This window comes from Poromitra crassiceps, assembly GCF_964638095.1.
Source record: "Poromitra crassiceps genome assembly, chromosome: 3".
Classification (NCBI taxonomy): Eukaryota; Metazoa; Chordata; class Actinopteri; order Beryciformes; family Melamphaidae; genus Poromitra; species Poromitra crassiceps.
In genome coordinates, this window is record NC_139625.1 from 6860793 (window position 1) to 6888049 (window position 27257).

Genomic DNA, 27257 nt, shown 5'->3' on the forward strand with positions numbered 1-27257 from the left:
TGTAACTGTTTAAAAATTATATAAGTGTCTGGGTAGACGTGACCTCCTTGTTTTTTTAAGTTGAAACAGCCCCGGAATATGGTGGGGAATCGGGGATGCAATTCAGATGCAGAATGATTCACAGGTGTGGCCAGGCAATGCCTGGGCGTTACATCAAACCAATCAGATTCCCATCTCGCAATCGCTGTAATACAGTTTGCGTGAGGCATGCTGCAATATGCTGTAATTCTCTCCATGCGTCATTTGGATAGGACGTATCTCACAATCACACCATCATATACCTGTTAAAAACATCTGCGATTTGATGTAATTTGTGTGATTTTTTTGACTGGGAAATTGAATGTTTGCAGCGAGGAAACGGCGGAGACAAGAGAAAAGATGGGAGGATTTAGAGTGGACTCAATTAAAACTCGGTGAAACATTGTCATTGAGAGCTGACCACTCGTGCCGACGACAGAGAGAGATGGAGAGAGCTTGTCGACAGATCGTCTGTGGTGCCCCAACGACCCTCCGGGTTATGGGATTAGAGCTGTGCATCTTCACTGATCTCACGATTCGATACGATTCGATTATACGATGCATCTTAAATCGATGCATCACTTTTTCCGCAATACATGATTTATTTTTTCTCACTTTCTTTTTTCTCACTGTGTGGCTACTTTTAAAATAAAAGTGCATTTGGAATTGCATTGTATTATGATCCATAATTAAAATAAACAAGTGCATGTACTTACATTCTCTTTTATTTGATTATTTAAAAAAAAAAAAAAAAAAAAAAAAAATCGATTTTTGATATTTGTTAATCGATTCAGAATCGTCCTATTAAGCATCGCGATGCATCTCTGAATCGATTATTTTCGGCAGCTCTATATGGGATAGGTGAAGGTGAATAGCCTATTGCAAGTAGGCTACAACGCCCAACAAGTTTTATCAATTCATTTGCCATTAACCCCTCTTTGTGATGTGATAAAAGTTTCTCAGTGAGTTATAGTTGATTGCCTCACTGAATTATCTGCTAATACCCCATTGTAGCAGCAGAATTTGATATCCTGGCGTGGCACGTCCGTGTGTAATGACATTTCCAAAAGGAATTTCTCTGCACTGGTATTTTTGCGCTTAAAGGAACACTCCGCCCATTTTCAACCAGCTTTGTATCATTAGAACATCAGTAGTATATCAGAAAACTGTAAACTGTTTTGAAGTCTGTCATTTAATTTGACAGTTATTGAGTGTTAAAGTGTGGACCAGTGACATCACTGGTCCACACTAACTCAAATTAATAACTCATTAACTCAAATCAACTCACAATAACTGTCAAACTAGATGAATGATGAATAGTTTGACAGTTATTGAGAGTTGATTTTAGTTAATGAGTTATTAATTTGAGTTAGTTGAAGTCTGTCATTTAATTTGACAGTTATTGAGTGTTAAAGTATGGACAAGTGACATCACTGGTCCACACTTTAACGCGACGCATGCCGGCGATAGGAGAACGCCATCCGTGTCCCCACATTCAGCGCAGACCCGCGTCACACGCCTGGTTTGGCATGTGGCATGCATGTCCAGTACAAATGTGCTTGTGCACGGCGCCCCCCAACTTGCATTGTGCGCGTCGTTAAAACGAGTGCAAAACAAGCGCAAACGCAAAATTACCACTTTTGCGACGATAGGGCCCCAAGACATTTTCACTTGCTGCTAAGATTTCTGTTTTCTGCAGCGTGTTGGAACGTTTGCTGCATGGAGAGCTGACTAAAACATATCCCCAGTCTGGAGAGCTGACTAAAACATATCCCCAGTCTGGAGAGCTGACTAAAACATATCCCCAGTCTGGAGAGCTGACTAAAACATATCCCCAGTCTGGAGAGCTGACTAAAACATATCCCCAGTCTCTCTGGGTTTCTGCAAACTGCCTCATGGATTTCAGTGACAACCCAACGGGTCATGTGTGTCCTGTACGGTGTCTGGAAGTGGACAAAAGAGACAAAGCCCACTCTGTTTGACTTCTCTCCTCCTCTTTACTGCAGCCTGGAAGTCAATATGAACTCATCACAAAGCAGTTAAGAGGACACGCTAACCCAGAAAGATAGAAGATAGGCTGGCCACAGCAACCACCCTGTATGTGTGTGCGTGTGTGTGTGTGTGTGTGTGTAGTGTGTGTGTGTGTGTGTGTGTGTGTAGTGTGTGTGTTGTGTGTGTGTGTGTGTGTGTGTGTGTGTGTGTGTGTGTGTGTGTGTGTGTGTTGTGTGTGTGTGTGTGTGTGTGTGTGTGTGTGTGTGTGTGTGTGTGTGTGTAGGGGCCTCTCTAAAGGGAGGGAGACAGAGCAGAGAGTAGAGGGAGGGTCAACAGCCTCCTGGGACAGAGGAGAGAAAGAGTGAACAGGCGGTCCCTCCTGCCTCTGTCCCAGTCCACACAGGGCGGTCCCTCCTGCCTCTGTCCCAGTCCACACAGGGCGGTCCCTCCTGCCTCTGTCCCAGTCCACACAGGGCGGTCCCTCCTGCCTCTGTCCCAGTCCACACAGGGCGGTCCCTCCTGCCTCTGTCCCAGTCCACACAGGGCGGTCCCTCCTGCCTCTGTCCCAGTCCACACAGGGCGGTCCCTCCTGCCTCTGTCCCAGTCCACACAGGGCGGTCCCTCCTGCCTCTGTCCCAGTCCACACAGGGCGGTCCCTCCTGCCTCTGTCCCAGTCCACACAGGGCGGTCCCTCCTGCCTCTGTCCCAGTCCACACAGGGCGGTCCCTCCTGCCTCTGTCCCAGTCCACACAGGGCGGTCCCTCCTGCCTCTGTCCCAGTCCACACAGTAGCACAGACAATCAAGAATACACAGTACCTTGCCCATGGATGTATTAAAAGAACTGGATAGGGGACGAGCCACGCCCACCCATGCATTCGGACGGAGGGCTGCTCACTGGCGCATGAAGCCATCATGGGGGGGGGGGTTTCTTCCTGGTTTTACTTCCTGACCATGAGGCGAAGTGCGCATGTGTGCCATGACGTATTCCATGACGTCTCCCACCCCTCCCACCCATGGATGTATTAACCTCTTGCATGGCACCGTAACACGGGCGTTGGGTTTCTGATTTTTTGCTGTTCATCCGTCATCAATGTGATGAATTAGGTGGTTAATTCTGAACAATGCTGTTCATGCTACATATTAGGGGTGTCACGATACACTCAGTTCACGATACGATACGTATCACGATACTGGGTTCACGATAACGATACGATACGATACGATTTTAACAATATTTTTTTAAACTTGAATAATGACAATATATGACTGGAAAAGTAGTATTTTATTTGAAATGCACAAATACAAAACATGCTGTTGTGGGAAATTGTTATTACAATAACAACTAGAAAAAACATGAGATTGGAGATAAGGCTTATCTTGAAATAGAATGAGTTACACCGTCACTTAGATTTACTTTGAACTAAAAGGTTTCTCAGCAGTATAAATTCTCATTATGCATCTTCAGTTTTTCTTCAAACTCAAACAACAAGACTTTTCTTAGTCTATTTTTTATGCATCTTCAGTTTTTCCTGTCAAGTAAACAGTTTTGCCAGAAACTCAATTGAATGGTTTCTCTCCTGTATAACTTCTCATGTGTCTCTTCAGAGACTTGTTCAACTGAACTACTTTCCACACATTGAACTTCAACAAACAAGTACGTTTCTTTGTCTACTTTTGAAAAAAAAAAAATTTTTTTTTTTTTTTTTTTTTTTTTTTTCACAATATGAGATTTCATCTCAACGATACATATCGTGACGTTTTACTATCGCGAAATTTCGTGGGACGATATATTGTGACACCCCTACTACATACCAAATTAATCGTCTGAATCTGATCATAAAATCATAATCATGACCAAATCATAATTTGGAGGGGGGGGGGGAGACAATCGATCAAAATATATTATTGAATGCAGCCTGTAGAAGAACAAACGTAGATTATGCATTCATAAGAGAAAAGATTAAAGAGAAACCGACCATTCGATCTGAAGCCGTGCCTCGCTCTTGCCGAAATTGCCTTTTTTTCCCTGCAGTCTCCTTTTTCATGTTCATATTGGATGATTTAACACCAGCTGTAAGGTCATGTAACGGATGCACTGTTGCACTCTTCATAGAAAGTAACACAGAGGCTGTAAGGCGGCGATCCTCAAAGTCCGGACTCCGGTCCGCATCCGGACCGAGACGCCGTCCTATCCGGACCGAGCCCTATAACCTACAAATCATTGATAACTTACATTTTCACGGAGCGCTTCTATTTTAACCGGCACATGCTTTTAGAGTCTTTACGGTACTACTGGTTTATCTGCCAGGAAGTTCACAGACCAATGCATGCGCTGTAAATCATCACACGTGATGCTACTCGGGCCAATCAAATAAGCGAGCCGTTTCTCTCTGTTGCTTCTCAGTGGTGCTGCGAGAGTGTGACACACGGACGGAGGCGAGGCGAGAGATAGTAATTTCACACGGTGTGCTCAAAAGAAACCACTCTTACATGTCCATTCATTGTTCTTACGGGCAGTTCAAAACCAGTATGTCTCGTGTGAAGTGCGGTGCGATCCTGACCTGTCTATGGAAGCGCCACACATGAGCAAACACACATACACACACCAGGGCACACTCACTGCCCAACGCAACAGCATGCGAGGTTTGCATTGCAATTGCATTGATCGACAGACAGACAGACAGACAGACAGACAGACAGACAGACAGACATACAGACAGGGAGCTCACTTCTCTCAAGAGAAAAGGGTGTTTGTCGGCTGAGAGTGTTAAGAAAAGGGGAAACTTATTTCTCTTAAATTAAAGCACTTAATTTTTATATGCACATTTTTCCAACTCTGTTGTATGTTATTTTTAAATGCATTATTTTACTTGAAATGAGAAAAGAACATTTATTTATTATAGTAGGCTAGTTATGTATAATTAATCCAGTTAAATATGAAAACGGTAAATAAGCATTGTTGATGTTTATTTTGATTTAACAGTCAGTTGTTGACTACATAGAGACATTGTACCATTAGGCTACTGCAATCATTGAGTTCAATGGCACTGAATCATAACGCAAGCTACGTTACAATGTTCCGGACCTTTGCTTGAGGAAATTTTCTCTAACTGGACCTCTTTGAATTTTAATTGAGTGCCCCTGCTCTAAGGTAATGTAACGGTTGCACTGTTGCACTCTTCATAGAAAGTAACACAGAGGCTGTAAAAAATATTGCTTTATTGAACTGAAAGTGAAACTAATATGAGTACGTTTACACAAGGGTCGTCCATTATTATTTATATTGGAGTGTGGCGCCGTGCTGTCCATCAGCACCACACACAAATCACAAAGTCAAAGTGAGGGGATGTCTGCCATAGGATAAATAATTAATAATTGATTACAAATTAAGTACATCATTCAACAGTGGAGAAATGCATTCTCATACATCATAATAATAGTTTTCTTTCACAAAGATCGTAACGTATGGCAAATGATTTGGCAGCCCAATTGCAATGCCCCTCGCGGGCAAAATGGAATGTAAAATGGAAACTGTGAGACCTGTAATACTGCTATAAAAGCTGCATAATACATAATGCAACATAATACTGCTATAGCCTACCTGCTTCTATAACAAAACAAAACAAAAACGATTGGCATGATGATCGGTTTGGGGCAGATAGATGATTGGGATCGGCGATCAGTGGCAAACCCGTGATCGGAGCATCCCTAGCTAACAGTGCTAATGTGCTTGTATGTTCCTTGTTGCGATGCTTACCTGTCAGAGTCACACTAACATGCTTACATGTCATAAGTCGTGTTTCCATTACCCTCAGAAATGCGCAAAATCTAAATATCGCAATAGAAATTGGGTAATGCAAACACGTAAATTTCGAAAAACCTCCCAAATATCGCAAAAAGTTTTTGCGCTCTCATGAGGTGGTTTTTCAGACGTGTCGATATAGCAGTTTATCGCAAAAGTGTAATGGAAACACTTTTTCCGCATTTGCACGTCATGTGTCTTCTCCTTTGGAAAAGCAGCAGAAAATGAGGGAGAAATGGTTCGATAAGCCGTGGCAAAACCTCCGCAGCAAGTGGAAAACTTTGAAGCAACGCTACCTAGCAGAAAGACGAGTGTTGTGCAAAAGCAGAGCTGGGGTAAATAGATCATGTTTAATGGCAGAAATCGGTCCATGGTGACAGGCTGCCTGGTGCGGTGCTGCTGTCTGAAGTGAATACAGTGACTGTGAGTAATACATTACACACGTTTCAGGTGCAATGTTATAATACACAACATTCTGATTATTGAACCAAATCAGCCTTTTTCCCCCTCCATCTCTAAATCGGACCAGTTGTAGGCTATTAGGCTATTAGGCTTTTTTCCTCTGTCTGTCGCGCTCGCATTCACCGCAGCCAGCAACATTTTGCGACTCATTTTCTTTTGAATTGATAATCAGGCTCGTTTATATGCGTTGTAACTTCATGTTGTGATTTGCATTGACCATTGGTTAGATTTGAGCATGCAGGGGACGGGATATGGGCAGATCCCCGTGCGTAATCACTGTGGCAGCTGCTGGTAATGGGGAATTAAGTTCAGGTGTGTGCGCCATCAGACCAAACTCAACTTCAATGGAAACGCCTACAAGTCGCAATTGTACATTGTCGAAGTTGTAGAAATATCGCAATTATTTTGCGAAAAACTGTAATGGAAACACAGCTAGAGTCACAGTAACATGCTTACATGTCAGAGTCACAGTAACATGCTTACCTGTCAGAGTCACAGTAACAGCTCCCATCTCCGCTGTCTTCTCCACTATGTTCTTCCACTTCCCTCCATCTTCATGAGTCCATTCTCTCCCTGTACAGACATACGCCCCTGCATCAGACGCCGTTGCCCTGGAAACCACCAGACCAAACACCCCATTTCCCCGGGGGACCAATCGGACGCCTCCGTCGGCATATCGCCGGGCAAACTTGGGCCCGGTGACCACACCTCCCTGAGGGCCAAATGTTAAGATGTCCTCCAATGGCGAGGCTCCGTTCCTTAGCGACCAAGTGACAGACAGGTAAGTGGGGTAGTTGAGCTGCCGGGTGACATTGCAGGAGAGCGTGATGTCACTTCCTTCAGGCACAATGGGGGGCGGGGCCTGGGGGGAAACTCTGAGGGTGTCGGCGATTACTGAAAAAAGAGAAAGAGAATATTTTTTATAATACAATCATTATAAAACTTTTCATTTAAAGTTCTTCTGAAAGGCTTACAGGAAACATCATTAAAAGCAGGTAAAATACAACAGGAAAAAAACACAAATGGCAAACAAATATTAGTAGCTTATTCACAGTAAGTGCCTTCCTGTAAAGAGTTAAACACACACCCACAATAGAATCAGTCCATTTCAAGTCCAAGTCATATTTGAATTCACCACATACAATTGAAGACTTTTAAAACCATTTTAAGACAATAGGCATCTTGCGCGCTATACGCGCTCCATTCCTAGACCCACCCTGCAGCTCACGTGTGTTTGCCCCCTTATAATATCACTAATGACATCATCAGTCTTATGACGTCACTGATGACATCATCATCACAATGCCTCCGTATGTGTGCCCCCTTTTGACATCACTGGTGACATCCTCAGTGGGTGCGTGTGTAGGTGGCCTCGCCTGCCCTATTGCCGTGCGCAGGTGTGTGCGTGTGTGTTGCTCACAAAATATCATTGCCCTTAAGTTTACATGTGCACGGGTGTGTGTGTGTGCCCCCTTATGACATCACTGATGACATCATCAGTCTTATGACATCACTAATGACATCATCAGTGATGTCACCATGCCTCCTTGTGTGTGTGTGTGTGTGTGTGTGTGTGTGTGTGTGTGTGTGTGTCTGTGTCTGTGTCTGTGTGTCTGTGTGTCTGTGTGTGTGTGTGTGTGTGTGTGTGTGTGTGTGTGTGTGTGTGTGTGTGTGTGTGTGTGTGTGTGTGTGTGTGTGTGTGTGTGTGTGTGTGTGTGTGTGTGTGTGTGTCCTTATGACATCATTTCCAGTTGGGAGACATCACTTCTGGGACACAAAATTGAAACATTTCCCACATTGCCAAGTTATATATAAGATTATGAATACAATTCAAGACCTATTTTACATCCATACTGGCAAAAAAGAAAATAGTACAAAGGATATGAAGGGAAAACTGTTCATAAAAGACACAGACTATTGATGATAATAATAATAATAACAACTGTTTATATAGCACCTTTCAAAACAACCGTTACAAAGTGCATCACAAACGGAGGCAATTGTCACAATTCAGTGCATAAAATAACGAATAAAAACCAATAAAACCAGATAAAAGGATAAAACACACGTAAAAAGAGCTGATAAAAGAAACAAAAAGAATAATCAAGGCTATGCCAAACGATAAAAGTAAGTTTTGAGAGATGACTTAAAGGAGGACAGTGAGTTAGCAAGTGTGAGTTCCTCGGGAAGGCTATTCCAAAAGGTGTTGGAGCCCTCACACAGCAAGGGCTTTGTCACCCTTTGTTTTAAGCTTTGCTTAAAAGGTGGGCCTTAAAAGTCAAGACTAAAATTTAAAAATCAAAATCTATTCTCAAACGGATAGGCAGCCAGTGAAGGGAAGCTAAAATAGGAGAGATGTGATCAAACTTCAAAGATTTAGTGTGATTATTGCGGTCCATATAAACAAAGTCTGTATCTCTATGCCAATAAACCCAACAGACTAACCTGTTAAACAAGTGGCTCACTCACACCTGTTTAGCCGTGTGAAATACTGTCGGGATATGTTATGACATGCGGGCCGAGAGACACAAGCGTGGCTGCCTGATTGACAGACAGACCGACACAGACACAGAGGTCTCTCTCTCTCTCTGAATATGTCTCATGAACAATATTGCCAAAGCATCAAGAATGAATGAAACAGACGTCCGGTTAGCATGCAAGAGGTGCAGACGTGAGAAAGGGAGGCTCCGCAGTCCGCACATGTCGCTTTAATGCACGATTTTTCTCTTTGCAAACACTGAGTTGCCCAAATCGATTGAACACAGAGTTCTTATATTATTCAAACCTGAAAATGACCATATTCTTTCTAAAGACTGCCGAGCTAGGCTGAAGATCTTGTCTGGTCAGAGCACTGCATCTGCGCTGCTACAGCTGTTTTTCTATTGAAAATTTTTTTGTTTTTGTTTTTTTTATACAATTTGTCTTTGTACAAGAGTTCTGGAGCGTGACGTTAAAACAATTTTTTTTTTAAATGAAACAAAATAGCATTAATACAAACACAATACATTACAATTACAATACATCAATTATGTGCGTTGCTGTGGCTCCACTGTCTACTGTACTGACTGTTATTGTTTCTGTGTTTATGTCACATAAAACAAAAAAATATCACCTTAGCCAATTAAAACACAGCTTTCTACATTCATATTATGAATATATATATATATATACATTTCATATTATTATTAATGTATAGCAGTTAATGCTGCACACTGACTCTACTCCACACAGGCAGGTAGCAGTTAATGCTGCACACTGACTCTACTCCACACAGGCAGGTAGCAGTTAATGCTGCACACTGACTCTACTCCACACAGGCAGGTAGCAGTTTGAGAGGATCAGTTAAGGCTGCACACTGACTCTACTCCACACAGGCAGGTAGCAGTTAATGCTGCACACTGACTCTACTCCACACACAGGCAGGTAGCAGTTAATGCTGCACACTGACTCTACTCCACACAGGCAGGTAGCAGTTAATGCTGCACACTGACTCTACTCCACACAGGCAGGTAGCAGTTAATGCTGCACACTGACTCTACTCCACACAGGCAGGTAGCAGTTAATGCTGCACACTGACTCTACTCCACACAGGCAGGTAGCAGTTAATGCTGCACACTGACTCTACTCCACACAGGCAGGTAGCAGTTAATACTGCACACTGACTCTACTCCACACAGGCAGGTAGCAGTTAATGCTGCACACTGACTCTACTCCACACAGGCAGGTAGCAGTTAATACTGCACACTGACTCTACTCCACACAGGCAGGTAGCAGTTAATGCTGCACACTGACTCTACTCCACACACAGGCAGGTAGCAGTTAATGCTGCACACTGACTCTACTCCACACAGGCAGGTAGCAGTTAATGCTGCACACTGACTCTACTCCACACAGGCAGGTAGCAGTTAATGCTGCACACTGACTACTCCACACACAGGCAGGTAGCAGTTAATGCTGCACACTGACTCTACTCCACACAGGCAGGTAGCAGTTAATGCTGCACACTGACTCTACTCCACACACAGGCAGGTAGCAGTTAATGCTGCACACTGACTCTACTCCACACAGGCAGGTAGCAGTTAATGCTGCACAGTGCACACTGACTCTACTCCACACAGGCAGGTAGCAGTTAATGCTGCACACTGACTCTACTCCACACAGGCAGGTAGCAGTTAATGCTGCACACTGACTCTACTCCCCACACAGGCAGGTAGCAGTTAATGCTGCACACTGACTCTACTCCACACAGGCAGGTAGCCGTTTGAGAGGATCAGTTAATGCTGCACACTGACTCTACTCCACACAGGCAGGTAGCAGTTAATGCTGCACACTGACTCTACTCCACACAGGCAGGTAGCAGTTAATGCTGCACACTGACTCTACTCCACACAGGCAGGTAGCAGTTAATGCTGCACAGTGCACACTGACTCTACTCCACACAGGCAGGTAGCAGTTAATGCTGCACACTGACTCTACTCCACACCGGCAGGTAGCAGTTAATGCTGCACACTGACTCTACTCCACACAGGCAGGTAGCAGTTAATGCTGCACACTGACTCTACTCCACACAGGCAGGTAGCAGTTAATGCTGCACACTGACTCTACTCCACACAGGCAGGTAGCAGTTAATGCTGCACACTGACTCTACTCCACACAGGCAGGTAGCAGTTAATGCTGCACACTGACTCTACTCCAGACACAGGCAGGTAGCAGTTAATGCTGCACACTGACTCTACTCCACACTGACTCTACTCCACACAGGCAGGTAGCAGTTAATACTGCACACTGACTCTACTCCACACAGGCAGGTAGCAGTTAATGCTGCACACTGACTCTACTCCACACACAGGCAGGTAGCAGTTAATGCTGCACACTGACTCTACTCCACACACAGGCAGGTAGCAGTTAATGCTGCACACTGACTCTACTCCACACAGGCAGGTAGCAGTTAATGCTGCACACTGACTCTACTCCACACAGGCAGGTAGCAGTTAATGCTGCACACTGACTCTACTCCACACACAGGCAGGTAGCAGTTAATGCTGCACACTGACTCTACTCCACACAGGCAGGTGGCAGTTAATGCTGCACACTGACTCTACTCCACACATGCAGGTAGCAGTTAATGCTGCACACTGACTCTACTCCACACACAGGCAGGTAGCAGTTAATGCTGCACACTGACTCTACTCCACACAGGCAGGTAGCAGTTAATGCTGCACACTGACTCTACTCCACACAGGCAGGTAGCAGTTAATGCTGCACACTGACTCTACTCCACACAGGCAGGTAGCAGTTAATACTGCACACTGACTCTACTCCACACACAGGCAGGTAGCAGTTAATGCTGCACACTGACTCTACTCCACACAGGCAGGTAGCAGTTAATGCTGCACACTGACTCTACTCCACACAGGCAGGTAGCAGTTAATGCTGCACACTGACTCTACTCCACACAGGCAGGTAGCAGTTAATGCTACACACTGACTCTACTCCACACAGGCAGGTAGCAGTTAATGCTGCACACTGACTCTACTCCACACAGGCAGGTAGCAGTTAATGCTGCACACTGACTCTACTCCACACAGGCAGGTAGCAGTTAATGCTGCACACTGACTCTACTCCCAACACAGGCAGGTAGCCGTTTGAGAGGATCAGTTAATGCTGCACACTGACTCTACTCCACACAGGCAGGTAGCAGTTAATGCTGCACACTGACTCTACTCCACACAGGCAGGTAGCAGTTAATACTGCACACTGACTCTACTCCACACAGGCAGGTAGCAGTTAATGCTGCACACTGACTCTACTCCACACACAGGCAGGTAGCAGTTAATGCTGCACACTGACTCTACTCCACACAGGCAGGTAGCAGTTAATGCTGCACACTGACTCTACTCCACACAGGCAGGTAGCAGTTAATGCTGCACACTGACTACTCCACACACAGGCAGGTAGCAGTTAATGCTGCACACTGACTCTACTCCACACAGGCAGGTAGCAGTTAATGCTGCACACTGACTCTACTCCACACACAGGCAGGTAGCAGTTAATGCTGCACACTGACTCTACTCCACACAGGCAGGTAGCAGTTAATGCTGCACAGTGCACACTGACTCTACTCCACACAGGCAGGTAGCAGTTAATGCTGCACACTGACTCTACTCCACACAGGCAGGTAGCAGTTAATGCTGCACACTGACTCTACTCCCCACACAGGCAGGTAGCAGTTAATGCTGCACACTGACTCTACTCCACACAGGCAGGTAGCCGTTTGAGAGGATCAGTTAATGCTGCACACTGACTCTACTCCACACAGGCAGGTAGCAGTTAATGCTGCACACTGACTCTACTCCACACAGGCAGGTAGCAGTTAATGCTGCACACTGACTCTACTCCACACAGGCAGGTAGCAGTTAATGCTGCACAGTGCACACTGACTCTACTCCACACAGGCAGGTAGCAGTTAATGCTGCACACTGACTCTACTCCACACCGGCAGGTAGCAGTTAATGCTGCACACTGACTCTACTCCACACAGGCAGGTAGCAGTTAATGCTGCACACTGACTCTACTCCACACAGGCAGGTAGCAGTTAATGCTGCACACTGACTCTACTCCACACAGGCAGGTAGCAGTTAATGCTGCACACTGACTCTACTCCACACAGGCAGGTAGCAGTTAATGCTGCACACTGACTCTACTCCACACACAGGCAGGTAGCAGTTAATGCTGCACACTGACTCTACTCCACACTGACTCTACTCCACACAGGCAGGTAGCAGTTAATACTGCACACTGACTCTACTCCACACAGGCAGGTAGCAGTTAATGCTGCACACTGACTCTACTCCACACACAGGCAGGTAGCAGTTAATGCTGCACACTGACTCTACTCCACACAGAGGCAGGTAGCAGTTAATGCTGCACACTGACTCTACTCCACACAGGCAGGTAGCAGTTAATGCTGCACACTGACTCTACTCCACACAGGCAGGTAGCAGTTAATGCTGCACACTGACTCTACTCCACACACAGGCAGGTAGCAGTTAATGCTGCACACTGACTCTACTCCACACAGGCAGGTGGCAGTTAATGCTGCACACTGACTCTACTCCACACATGCAGGTAGCAGTTAATGCTGCACACTGACTCTACTCCACACACAGGCAGGTAGCAGTTAATGCTGCACACTGACTCTACTCCACACAGGCAGGTAGCAGTTAATGCTGCACACTGACTCTACTCCACACAGGCAGGTAGCAGTTAATGCTGCACACTGACTCTACTCCACACAGGCAGGTAGCAGTTAATACTGCACACTGACTCTACTCCACACACAGGCAGGTAGCAGTTAATGCTGCACACTGACTCTACTCCACACAGGCAGGTAGCAGTTAATGCTGCACACTGACTCTACTCCACACAGGCAGGTAGCAGTTAATGCTGCACACTGACTCTACTCCACACAGGCAGGTAGCAGTTAATGCTACACACTGACTCTACTCCACACAGGCAGGTAGCAGTTAATGCTGCACACTGACTCTACTCCACACAGGCAGGTAGCAGTTAATGCTGCACACTGACTCTACTCCACACAGGCAGGTAGCAGTTAATGCTGCACACTGACTCTACTCCACACAGGCAGGTAGCAGTTAATGCTGCACACTGACTCTACTCCACACAGGCAGGTAGCAGTTAATGCTGCACACTGACTCTACTCCACACACAGGCAGGTAGCAGTTAATGCTGCACACTGACTCTACTCCACACAGGCAGGTAGCAGTTAATGCTGCACACTGACTCTACTCCCCACACAGGCAGGTAGCAGTTTGAGAGGATCAGTTAAGGCTGCACACTGACTCTACTCCACACAGGCAGGTAGCAGTTAATGCTGCACACTGACTCTACTCCACACAGGCAGGTAGCAGTTTGAGAGGATCAGTTAAGGCTGCACACTGACTCTACTCCACACAGGCAGGTAGCAGTTAATGCTGCACACTGACTCTACTCCACACAGGCAGGTAGCAGTTTGAGAGGATCAGTTAAGGCTGCACACTGACTCTACTCCACACAGGCAGGTAGCAGTTAATGCTGCACACTGACTCTACTCCACACAGGCAGGTAGCAGTTAATGCTGCACAGTGCACACTGACTCTACTCCACACAGGCAGGTAGCAGTTAATGCTGCACACTGAATCTACTCCACACACAGGCAGGTAGCAGTTTGAGAGGATCAGGCTGGTAGAGGATTGAAATCTGGCTACATTCTACCTATCCTCTCAAAATAAGTCTGTCTGACATCTTTATATCTGTCAAAGTGTAACAGGAAATGACTTTCTGTCTCTGTCTCCGCCTGACAGCAGAACAGACGCAGCCTGCTCTCCCTGGGTTGCCAGGTCTGCCTGTGGCGACCTGTTTTTATAGCCGGTTTATGAGCACTGAGCCTGCCTGTACCTTGTTAGGGATTTCCTCAATGTGCTGTTGGTCACAGTGGTCAGATATTCTGCCACTTTGTACTCTCTGTCCAGGGCCACATAGAATTCTAATTTGTTTAGTGTTTTTCCTCTATTCTTTCCATTAGGTGATCTATTTTTCTGTCACATGGCCTGCAAAAAAAAAAAAAAAAGTATATCGATACTTGGCGTCCCAAGTATCGATACAGTGTAAATCTGTGTTTCTGAGAGCTGGAACGTCTTTGGAATGTCAGGGTTTTGGTCTTTTTGAAAGTAACGGTCAATGCCCCATGTTTCAGTGAACCTGGAGAGGAGGTCCAGGCTCTGCTGTAGACCCTCTGTGTTTCAGTGAACCTGGAGAGGACGTCCAGGCTCTGCTGTAGACCCTCTTTGGATGGAGAAAGAAGAGGTCATCTGCATACATGAGGCATTTGACCCGTGTCCTGCAGACTGACACCAGGATCGGAGGACTTTTGCAGTTGCTCGACGCAGCTGATGCGAACAGTGCAAATATAATAATGTAGCTGGGGAGATAACAGGAGAGAGTGAAAGCTATTACCAAGTATATGCACTGACTACATTCTCTCCTTGGGCTAACGTCTAGTCATTGAAATCCTAGTGAAATCACACAATTTACTCATCCCTGCGACCGCTCGTCAAGCTGACGTTCGAGTATATAGGTGTAGCTATGAAACGGGTCTGAACAGGAGGGGGGATGCATCCACCATAGCAAATACAATGTGTGTGTGTGTGTGTGTGTGTGTGTGTGTGTGTGTGTGTGTGTGTGTGTGTGCATATCAGACACACCCAGGAGTGAGTGTTTATGAGGCCTAATGACTCACATGCGCAGGTGATGCACACACTTACTTTCAGTCTCTCCCTCTCTCTCTCTCTCTCTCTCTCACACACACACACACACACACACACACACACACACTTCACTGTACGCGTTTTGCTCACATAATGAAATAGTTCCTGGTTGGTTTCGACTCTCAGCTTCAACGTGACTTTAACAACTCATCAGCAGTGTTGGGCAAGTTACTTTCAAAATGTAATATACTACATATTACTAGTTACTTTCATTTGAAAGTAATAAGTTACATTACAATATTACTTTCTGTGTAGAGTAACTCGTTACTTATTACACTACTGTTGCATTACTTTTACCAAAACAACAACAGCAGCAGCAGAATGACATCGCCGCCCCGGAACCATCCCGAAAAATAATTTCAACCGCCTTGAAGTCAGTTTAAACCGTCGAAAATTCTAAATGTTATTCTTTTCCTTTGTTATTGTCATCTATAGGGGTTATTTGCATAAGAACACCGTTTGATTAGGAAATGATTGTATCTTTTTTAATTATGTGCTTTGATTTTTTTTTAAAGGTGACTAGTTTACGTAAGTGACTAACGTTCTACTAACAAACACGTTCCCCATGTTGATAATCCTAATAGGACGTGCGCTCCGGCTGTATGTACATAACGTTACGTTATGTCATAGACGCGGTGCCAACTTCACTTTCACTACCAGTCGGTAATAACAAATCCATGTGATAGACGGAGCCAACGTTAACGTTCACGTTAGTATCTGTGACTGCTGCTAATTCATAACGTTCTAAAGAAATTTAATGACTTGAATTCACTTGAACACTTGTAACGTTACTCACACTGGGTTGGAAAGAAGTGTACGAAGTTTCATGTTTCCAACAGCTCCGCCCACAGCTCACCGTCTGTGTGGCTACTGGCTTGTTGGGTGCATTTGTTTGCGTGTTGGCCCGAAGGACCCCGCCCAGCCAGAAGGACCCCGCCCAGCCAGGAAACTAGAGACTGTCTCACGAAGCTGCACCGCACATTATCTGGCTGTGCATAATGATGGAGAGAGAAAGAGGAGAGACTAAACACTAAACACTAAAACAGTGTTTCCCCTAGAAAAAATCTTCTAGAAACATTTCGAAACGTACCCCGACCGCAACGGTGGGGGCCGTCGCTGGCGACGCTAAACTTTGAGCTAACCTGTTCGCATCTATGTTCGCAATGGCATCCCAAGTATCATCATACTATTATGGGATGCGATGCGAACAGTTGAATTATGGGATGTGCGTTTCCCAGGCAACGACACACGTTGACACGTTTTGGAACAGCGCTGCACGCTGGCACAATGCTCCTAAAAGCAAAATGCTTACTTTTTTATGTGATTTGGCATCTTCTATTACTGTCAACACTGTCAACACCAGTATTGTTGTATTGTAATAATATGCCATAAAGCAGGGATACTCGACTTGCTTTGCCCGGGGGCCACTTTCGTGAAATGATAGAAGGCCAGGGGCCAGTTAATAAACAAACAATATACATTTTTCTGTAGCGGATTGTAGGTTTTTGGGGTGTCAGCCGGAGTTTAGGCTGACAATGTTGTGCACACCGGATAGTTAGTTAGGTTAAGTTAGTTAGGTTAGGTACATACTATAAGTGCCTGGGTAGCGAGCAGACGGCAGTATCTGACAATTTAGCAGGTAAATCATAGATTATTGAAAGATATTCCATATTCCAGACTGAAATGCTATAACATAAGTGGAGTATTGGCCAGAATGACATGGACATTTGGACACTTATTCAGCGGGTATCTTGCATGTTGCATTCAGGTGCGCTGTAAAAAAAAAAAAATGCAATTCCATCGCGGGCCGCAAGTTGAGTATCACTGGCATAAAGGTTTTTGAAATTTTGGGGAAAGCAGAAAAAAAAATCAAAAACATTAAAAAAAAGAAAAAAAAAAAAAAGAAAATGTGGCCTGGCAGGGGCGCCGTTGGCGTGGCGGGCCCGCCAGGCCTGTAGAATGGTAGGGGGAACACTGAATAACAACAAAGCGTCGTTTGCTGATTTGAGCGTTGATTACCATGGCAACGATTGAAGCTTCGAAGCATAGATTTTTGGGGGTCAGCCCTAATAAAAATTTAATCAATTATTATAATTATTATTTCTTCCAGTCAAAGATGGAATAATTTAAATCAGTGTTTCTCAAACAGTGGTCCGCAGACCACCAGTGGCCCACGGGCACCCCCTTGTGGTCCAGGAGATTTCTCTTTTTTTTCTTCTTTTATATTTACAGTTATTTGTCAAACTGTCTGCGAGAGACGTGTTAGTCTGAAAACAAAGCAGCCCAACCAGATTAATATGAACCCAGATATGAGATTAAAGATTTAAAAAAAAATCTCCAGTTTTGAGCCAGACATTGCTTCATTGATATTTCAAAAAACGCAGCATTATTCTTCGCATTAAGATGGCAACAGATCATGATTATTTGACTTTGGCAACATTGTGCATTTATTGAACTACTAAAAAAAACACTTTCTTTGAACTTTGAATATATTTGAACCGAAAAGCATAAATAAATGAAAAAAGTAAAAAATAAAAATAAAAATAAAAGTAAGTGGGCTAACTAAAATAAATGAGATAAAAAATGTTTGATCTGGGTTATCTTGTTTTCATTATTGTGGGAAGCCAAACATTTTATTCATTGCACAGCCCTAATGCTATTTGTCATTTAATTAGCCTGTAATTTGTCATTTACAGTTGAAGTAGGCCTATTGTCTTTGGGGATGTTTGGGGAGTTAGGTGGTCCCTGAGTTTGTTGGTTTTTTCATTATTATGACCTTTTCAGACCAAGTGGTCCTTGGTCTGAAAAGGTTTGAGAAACACTGAACTAAATTGACTGCACTGAACAAGCCACCAAACACTGAACTAAATTGACTGCACTTAACAAGCCAAGTCAGTTACTACGTACCTTGTCTCTTAAAACAGACGCACACAATTTGAAAAATGCTCCCGCCTCCCCGTCTGGACATAAAGTTGGTTAAGACGGCTGTTAGGTGGAGAAATGAGCAGATGTTAGCAGATGTCCCACCTAACATGTAACACATATAACACATGTAAACACATGTACTGTAAACAAAACACGAGGCACGTCATTGGACCAAACGCGCGCCTCGGGTTTGTTTACATGTATCGTCATTAATCGAATACCATCCAACTTCTTTGGAAGATGACGTCGTCCTCTGGGCTGAAGTGAAGTACAGACCGTCTCTGGAGCATTTGAAGATTGTGGAAGAGATAGACTGGCTTGAGGGACTAGTTGCTACCAGCAGTCTTGCAATCATTCTCATTATTTCATACAAGCTCAAGTAGAAGTTGATTCATGAAAAGTGTGGATAAGAACAGGCCAATGCAAGTGATACTGCAGTAAGTGACAGTGCAGTGATGTGAGTGTGGAGGGCCGATAAGGCAGAACTAATCATCTGCATTTGGCTCTATCAATTAGCCTTAGCCTGAGAGGAGAGCTCAACCCTCAACTCCACTGTCCTTACATAACCAAACCGCCTCTGTGTGTGTGTGTGTGTGTGTGTGTGTGTGTGTGTGTGTGTGTGTGTGTGTGTGTGGGGAACACTAGGGATGCACAATATATCCACAATCATATCAGTAACGGCAGATGTTAGTAGTTTTTTAATATACTAGGCATCTCAGGCTCGAGATGCTACGCGGATGCTACGCGGCCTCGCAACCGCTGTGCGGCCTCGCCCGCCCTGCAGCTTGCCGAGCTGGCCCTGCAGCTCGACCGCTCTGCGGGCTCACCTGCTCTTATGACATCACTGATGAAGTCACAAACTGATGATGTCACAACTTCGCATCACTGATGATATCACAATGCTTATGACATCATCAGTGATGTCACAATGCACAATTGCTCAAGTGACATAACCGATGACATCACTTCCGGGACAAAGTTGGAACAGAGAACATTGCCCACATGCTCCCTTTTATAATAGAAGATAGATTAGATTGGCCGTTAGCAAAATAACAGCAACGTTAATATCGGTTATCGGCCCAAATGTTCATATTGAGAGGAAACAATGCGGTAAATCTATGATTTATGGTATTTTCCAAATGTTTTAGAAATAAAGAAAGACATTAGTTTTTCTAATTCACAGTGTTTACATGTGTTTTTCACCATGTACGAAATGTGAGTATCATAGAAACTTGTTTGTATACATCAACTTCGTAGGGGCTGGGTGATATGGACAAAATCAAATATTATTGCGACAATATTGCAGGGATGACTTCCAAAATATTGACACAATGAGATTTGTGATAAATAATCATCAGTAATGTGGATCTAATGACTAAGCGAGTCCCCGCTCCTGCAGGTTCTCCCTGTACAACATCCTGTACAACATCCTGTACAACATCCTGTACAACATCCTGTACAACATCCGCAAAATCCCTCCGTTTCTCACGAGGGAAGCGACCAGGCACTTGTCATCATCGCCCGCCTGGACTACTGCAACGTTCTTCTGCCTGGGCTACCTGCTTCTGCCATCCGACCACTACAGCTCATTCAGAACACTGCAGCCCGTCTGGTGTTCAACCAACCTAAATTCTCTCATGTCACTTCCCCCTTCTAGGACCTTCACTGGCTTCCCATCTGAGCACACATCAAATTCATGACAGTGGTACTGGTCTACAGAGGGCAGTACTAGGCTTGGGCGGTATTTAGGTATTACGTAGTCTCTCCCCAGACTCAAATATTACGTTGAATCGCTGCGCTCTGCATACTACATAAGTGAGTCTGTGCCAGTTAACAGCCACTGCTGGTTTTGAAGGCGGGTTGAAATTGAATGAGTGACAGGTTGTTGCACCGATGAGAGAGCAAATGGGCTGCGCCTCCCGTGTCATCTGATCGCAAAGTCGTTACTGATTGGAGAGGACTGAAGCCATCACTGGCATATGACTGGCCAAGTGAACGGTTCCCTCCCATAACCAGCCCTCTGAGGGAAAGTGTCCCAGACCCAGAGAGAGATCTGCAGCATGCAGTAACGTAGTGTATCAGACCCAGAGAGAGCTCTGCAGCATGCAGTAACGTAGTGTATCAGACCCAGAGAGAGATCTGCAGCATGCAGTAACGTAGTGTATCAGACCCAGAGAGAGATCTGCAGCATGCAGTAACGTAGTGTATCAGACCCAGAGAGAGATCTGCAGCCTGCTGCAGTAACGTAGTGTATCTGACCCAGAGAGAGATCTGCAGCATGCAGTAACGTAGTGTATCAGACCCAGAGAGAGATCTGCAGCATGCAGTAACGTAGTGTATCAGACCCAGAGAGAGCTCTGCAGCATGCAGTAACGTAGTGTATCAGACCCAGAGAGAGATCTGCAGCATGCAGTAACGTAAGCCACTTCTTAACATGCAGTGGAATCCGTATTATAACCTGCTCCTAGCCGGTTGGCCTGCATGTTAAACAACAATTAGCCGGCCTATGCTCACTCCCGCGAGTCCATATCTTATTCACCTCGGCCGCCGGTGTAAGATCCGCTTCCACGCGAGCGCAGCTGCTGTTAAACAGTGGCAGGTCATTATCCGCAGATCCGTCTGAGTGGGCGGGTGTGGCTCTTCGTGACTCACTTCACTTCACGTTCACTAGTTTATTAATTAATTAATCATTCGGGCAATCGCTTATATCAACGAATTAAACGAGCAAACTCACGGTTTCCTCAAGTGCTGCAAACGGCTTTGAATTGTTTGGTAGAGCTAGGGATCCCAACGCGCTTCAGCTATGCAGGCAGGCAGGTCCGTGCATCACACCGAGGAGAGGAGACAGCTTACTGCTGCGCTGCTGATCCATGTCAGAAATAGTGAGACATAGGCCTAGCCTAACTTTTGTGGGGAGAAATACATTGAAAACTAGTCAGATATGACTTGAATGCCACTTGTAAAATAAATCACCCACAGTGATTGACGACGGTCCGACCACTATTTTGACTGGGCGGCTTTATGTAACAAGCGCTCATTTTTGGCATACTGCCACCCCTCGCGGTCGGAATGGACCCTCGAGTTAAAACGGCATGTTTTTGAATGGAGTTTGGTTAAAGATTCGCTAAAGCTGTTTTCGACGACTCACACGACAACTATTTGCCTTGTAGGGAATAACGTGCATGCTCCTGCACCCCCTCCCCCCGCCCACTGGCAGAGAGAATACTGACCTTTTCCAGCTGTTTCTAAACAAAGACCCCTCATGTTTAAAAAGGTAAAACCTGAAAATATCCTGCTCTCTCTAGCCTGACATGATCCAGACTTCATGTTTAAAAGGCACTGTAGTGTATCAGACCCAGAGAGAGCTCTGCAGCATGCAGTAACGTAGTGTATCAGACCCAGAGAGAGCTCTGCAGCATGCAGTAACGTAGTGTATCAGACCCAGAGAGAGCTCTGCAGCATGCAGTAACGTAGTGTATCAGACCCAGAGAGAGATCTGCAGCATGCAGTAACGTAGTGTATCAGCGTAAGAACTCTCAGGGGTCTGGCGTCGAGACTAGGTACACCGGGATATGTAGAAACACCGACGGTATGATTTTCAATACCGTCAAAACTGTTTGCTATCTTTTTTGTTCAGCCAAAAGAGTCGCAAGTGTCCTTGCCTGTGCAGGGCTTAGCGTAACATATTTGTATTCATTTATTTTTATTTTATTCGCCATATTTCCATATCCAACATCTAAGACCTATCTAGTCTCAAATCACCATATTTCCATATCCAACATCTAAGACCATATCTAGTCTCAAATCACCATATTACCATATCCAACATCTAAGACCATATCTAGTCTCATATCACCATATTTCCATATCCAACATCTAAGACCATATCTAGTCTCAAATCACCATATTACCATATCCAACATCTAAGACCATATCTAGTCTCATATCACCATATTACCATATCCAACATCTAAGACCATATCTAGTCTCAAATCACCATATTACCATATCCAACATCTAAGACCTATCTAGTCTCAAATCACCATATTTCCATATCCAACATCTAAGACCATATCTAGTCTCAAATCACCATATTACCATATCCAACATCTAAGACCATATCTAGTCTCATATCACCATATTTCCATATCCAACATCTAAGACCATATCTAGTCTCAAATCACCATATTACCATATCCAACATCTAAGACCATATCTAGTCTCATATCACCATATTACCATATCCAACATCTAAGACCATATCTAGTCTCATATCACCATATTTCCATATCCAACATCTAAGAACATATCTAGTCTCATATCACCATATTACCATATCCAACATCTAAGACCATATCTAGTCTCATATCACCATATTACCATATCCAACATCTAAGACCATATCTAGTCTCATATCACCATATTACCATATCCAACATCTAAGACCATATCTAGTCTCATATCACCATATTACCATATCCAACATCTAAGACCATATCTAGTCTCATATCACCATATTACCATATCCAACATCTAAGACCATATCTAGTCTCATATCACCATATTACCATATCCAACATCTAAGACCATATCTAGTCTCATATCACCATATTACCATATCTAACATCTAAGACCATATCTAGTCTCAAATCACCATATTACCATATCCAACATCTAAGACCATATCTAGTCTCATATCACCATATTACCATATCCAACATCTAAGACCATATCTAGTCTCAAATCACCATATTACCATATCCAACATCTAAGACCATATCTAGTCTCATATCACCATATTACCATATCCAACATCTAAGACCATATCTAGTCTCATATCACCATATTACCATATCTAACATCTAAGACCATATCTAGTCTCAAATCACCATATTACCATATCCAACATCTAAGACCATATCTAGTCTCATATCACCATATTACCATATCTAACATCTAAGACCATATCTAGTCTCAAATCACCATATTACCATATCCAACATCTAAGACCATATCTAGTCTCATATCACCATATTACCATATCCAACATCTAAGACCATATCTAGTCTCATATCACCATATTACCATATCCAACATCTAAGACCATATCTAGTCTCATATCACCATATTACCATATCCAACATCTAAGACCATATCTAGTCTCATATCACCATATTACCATATCCAACATCTAAGACCATATCTAGTCTCATATCACCATATTACCATATCCAACATCTAAGACCATATCTAGTCTCATATCACCATATCCAACATCTAAGACCATATCTAGTCTCATATCACCATATTACCATATCCAACATCTAAGACCATATCTAGTCTCATATCACCATATTACCATATCCAACATCTAAGACCATATCTAGTCTCATATCACCATATTACCATATCCAACATCTAAGACCATATCTACCGTAAATTCCGGACTATAAGCCGCACCGGTGTATAAGCCGCACCTGCAAAGTTGACTATTTTTTTCTTATATAAGCCGCACCGGACTATAAGCCGCGGGTGTTTTAATGGTATTTTTTTTTTTTTTTTTATTGTGTTTTAATGTTTAATTACCATATGTAAGGGTTCATGCACAGAGGGGATTGTCGGGAAAGAGATGGCTGTTTTGAGGAAGCTCCCATTTATTAACATTTCAACAAAACAACATAACACAACACCACCTGTGTTGTTATTTACAGTGCACACAGTGTCATACAGTGTCATACAGTGTGGTGAAAAGAGGGCAAGAGAGGAAATTAAAACAGAAGTGGATTTATAGTTAGAAAGAGTGCTAAAAAAGAGAGATTTTTTTTTTTTTTTTCCGAAAAAATCCATAGATAAGCCGCACCGTTATATAAGCCGCAGGGGCCAAAAAAGGCAAAAAAACGGGAAAAAAGGTGCGGCTTATAGTCCGGAATTTACGGTAGTCTCATATCACCATATTACCATATCCAACATCTAAGACCAGATCTAGTCTCAAATCACCATATTACCATATCTAACATCTAAGACCATATCTAGTCTCAAATCACCATATTACCATATCCAACACCTAAGACCATATCTAGTCTCATATCACCATATTACCATATCTAACATCTAAGACCATATCTAGTCTCAAATCACCATATTACCATATCCAACATCTAAGACCATATCTAGTCTCAAATCACCATACTACCATATCCAACATCTAAGACCATATCTAGTCTCATATCACCATATTACCATATCCAACATCTAAGACCATATCTAGTCTCATATCACCATATTACCATATCCAACATCTAAGACCATATCTAGTCTCATATCACCATATTACCATATCTAACATCTAAGACCATATCTAGTCTCATATCACCATATTACCATATCCAACATCTAAGACCATATCTAGTCTCATATCACCATATTACCATATCCAACATCTAAGACCATATCTAGTCTCAAATCACCATATTACCATATCCAACATCTAAGACCATATCTAGTCTCATATCACCATATTACCATATCCAACATCTAAGACCATATCTAGTCTCATATCACCATATTACCATATCCAACATCTAAGACCATATCTAGTCTCAAATCACCATATTACCATATCCAACATCTAAGACCATATCTAGTCTCAAATCACCATATTACCATATCTAACATCTAAGACCATATCTAGTCTCAAATCACCATATTACCATATCTAACATCTAAGACCATATCTAGTCTCATATCACCATATTACCATATCCAACATCTAAGACCATATCTAGTCTCATATCACCATATTACCATATCCAACATCTAAGACCATATGTAGTCTCAAATCAACATATTACCATATCCAACATCTAAGACCATATCTAGTCTCATATCACCATATTACCATATCCAACATCTAAGACCATATCTAGTCTCATATCACCATATTACCATATCCAACATCTAAGACCATATCTAGTCTCATATCACCATATTACCATATCCAACATCTAAGACCATATCTAGTCTCATATCACCATATTTCCATATCCAACATCTAAGACCATATCTAGTCTCATATCACCATATTACCATATCCAACATCTAAGACCATATCTAGTCTCAAATCACCATATTACCATATCCAACATCTAAGACCATATCTAGTCTCAAATCACCATATTACCATATCTAACATCTAAGACCATATCTAGTCTCAAATCACCATATTACCATATCTAACATCTAAGACCATATCTAGTCTCATATCACCATATTACCATATCCAACATCTAAGACCATATCTAGTCTCATATCACCATATTACCATATCCAACATCTAAGACCATATGTAGTCTCAAATCAACATATTACCATATCCAACATCTAAGACCATATCTAGTCTCATATCACCATATTACCATATCCAACATCTAAGACCATATCTAGTCTCATATCACCATATTACCATATCCAACATCTAAGACCATATCTAGTCTCATATCACCATATTACCATATCCAACATCTAAGACCATATCTAGTCTCATATCACCATATTTCCATATCCAACATCTAAGACCATATCTAGTCTCATATCACCATATTTCCATATCCAACATCTAAGACCAGATCTAGTAAATATATCTAGAAAAAAATATAAGAGCATACCAATGGAGGTCAAATTGGAGAATGGGGAATGTAGCTCTGTGCTAGGGGTAGTACTGCAAAAATGGGAAAATGATTTTGCTGATCTGTTTTCTGGTTGTAGCCATTCTTTTGATGAAGCCTTTTTGATTGAAATAATTAACAGAAAAGAAGTATTGGAAAATAAGATGAATGCTGATTCAAATAGCTGTAATCAATTTTTAAATGCTAACTTCTCTATGGAGGAAGTAACAAATGTAATAGCTAAATGCAAAACGAAAAAAGCTGCCGGAATTGATGAAATCTCCAATGAGGTGCTTAAGTCGCCACGGTTGCTTACCATTTTATTTGAGTTATTTCAGTTTTGGTTTGATTCCGGCACAGTGGCACCAAAGTATTATTCTTCCTATTCCGAAATCATCAAAAAATGACCCTAGGTTGCCTCTTAGTTCCAGGGGTATTAGTCTCCTTAGTTGTGTGTTCCTCATTGCTAAATCGTAGACTTGCTGATTACCTTGAGAGGTCAGGCCTGCTCGTGGATGAGCAAAATGGATTTAGGAAAGCCAGAGGATGTACAGTACTGAATTGACCATATTTATGCAGTTACCTCCATTGTACGTGCAAGAATTAAGGAAAAAAACGTCCACTTTTGTTTGTTTTATTGATTTCCAGAAAGCATTTGATTGGATTAATAGAGATCTTCTTCAGTACAGGCTGCTAGATTCTGGAGTCAATGGGAAATTCTACGATGCCATTAAGTCGCTCTATCAAGCACCTGTTGCCCGTGTCCAGGTTAATGAATACTCTACTGGATGTGGTTCCCTCAACAATTTGGGGTGAAGCAAGGAGATGTTATGTCTCCAACTTTATTTTCTATTTTTGTCAACGATTTAGCTCTTCAGAAAAAAAAAATCAATTCCAGCGCGGGCCACACAGGAGGCGAGGCGCTCGCGGGCCGCATGTGGCCCGCGGGCCGCCAGTTGCCCAGGTCTGCTGTAGAGCCTTAAAGAAGAAAAAGGTCCTTGTGTGCACAGTTAGGATCTGGAACGTTGCCCTTGGCACTGGAGACTGGTAGGTTTAATGCTACCCCT

The 27257-nt window shown here is 43.3% G+C and overlaps 2 protein-coding genes across 4 annotated transcripts in view; one reads left to right on the forward strand and one right to left on the reverse strand.

Annotated features, from left to right (window-relative positions):
• Positions 1-27257, forward strand: part of LOC310774159 (uncharacterized protein) — a 794006-nt gene that overhangs the window by 410852 nt on the left and 355897 nt on the right. The gene's annotated exons all lie outside the window — the stretch shown is intronic.
• The window catches only part of LOC310774384 (prostaglandin F2 receptor negative regulator-like), a 185148-nt gene that overhangs the window by 111046 nt on the left and 46845 nt on the right, over positions 1-27257 (reverse strand). Inside the window, exon 4 of the mRNA XM_083634446.1 lies at positions 6759-7169. Within this exon, the coding sequence (XP_083490572.1) occupies positions 6759-7169 (411 nt within the window). The remainder of the gene's footprint in view (positions 1-6758; positions 7170-27257) is intronic.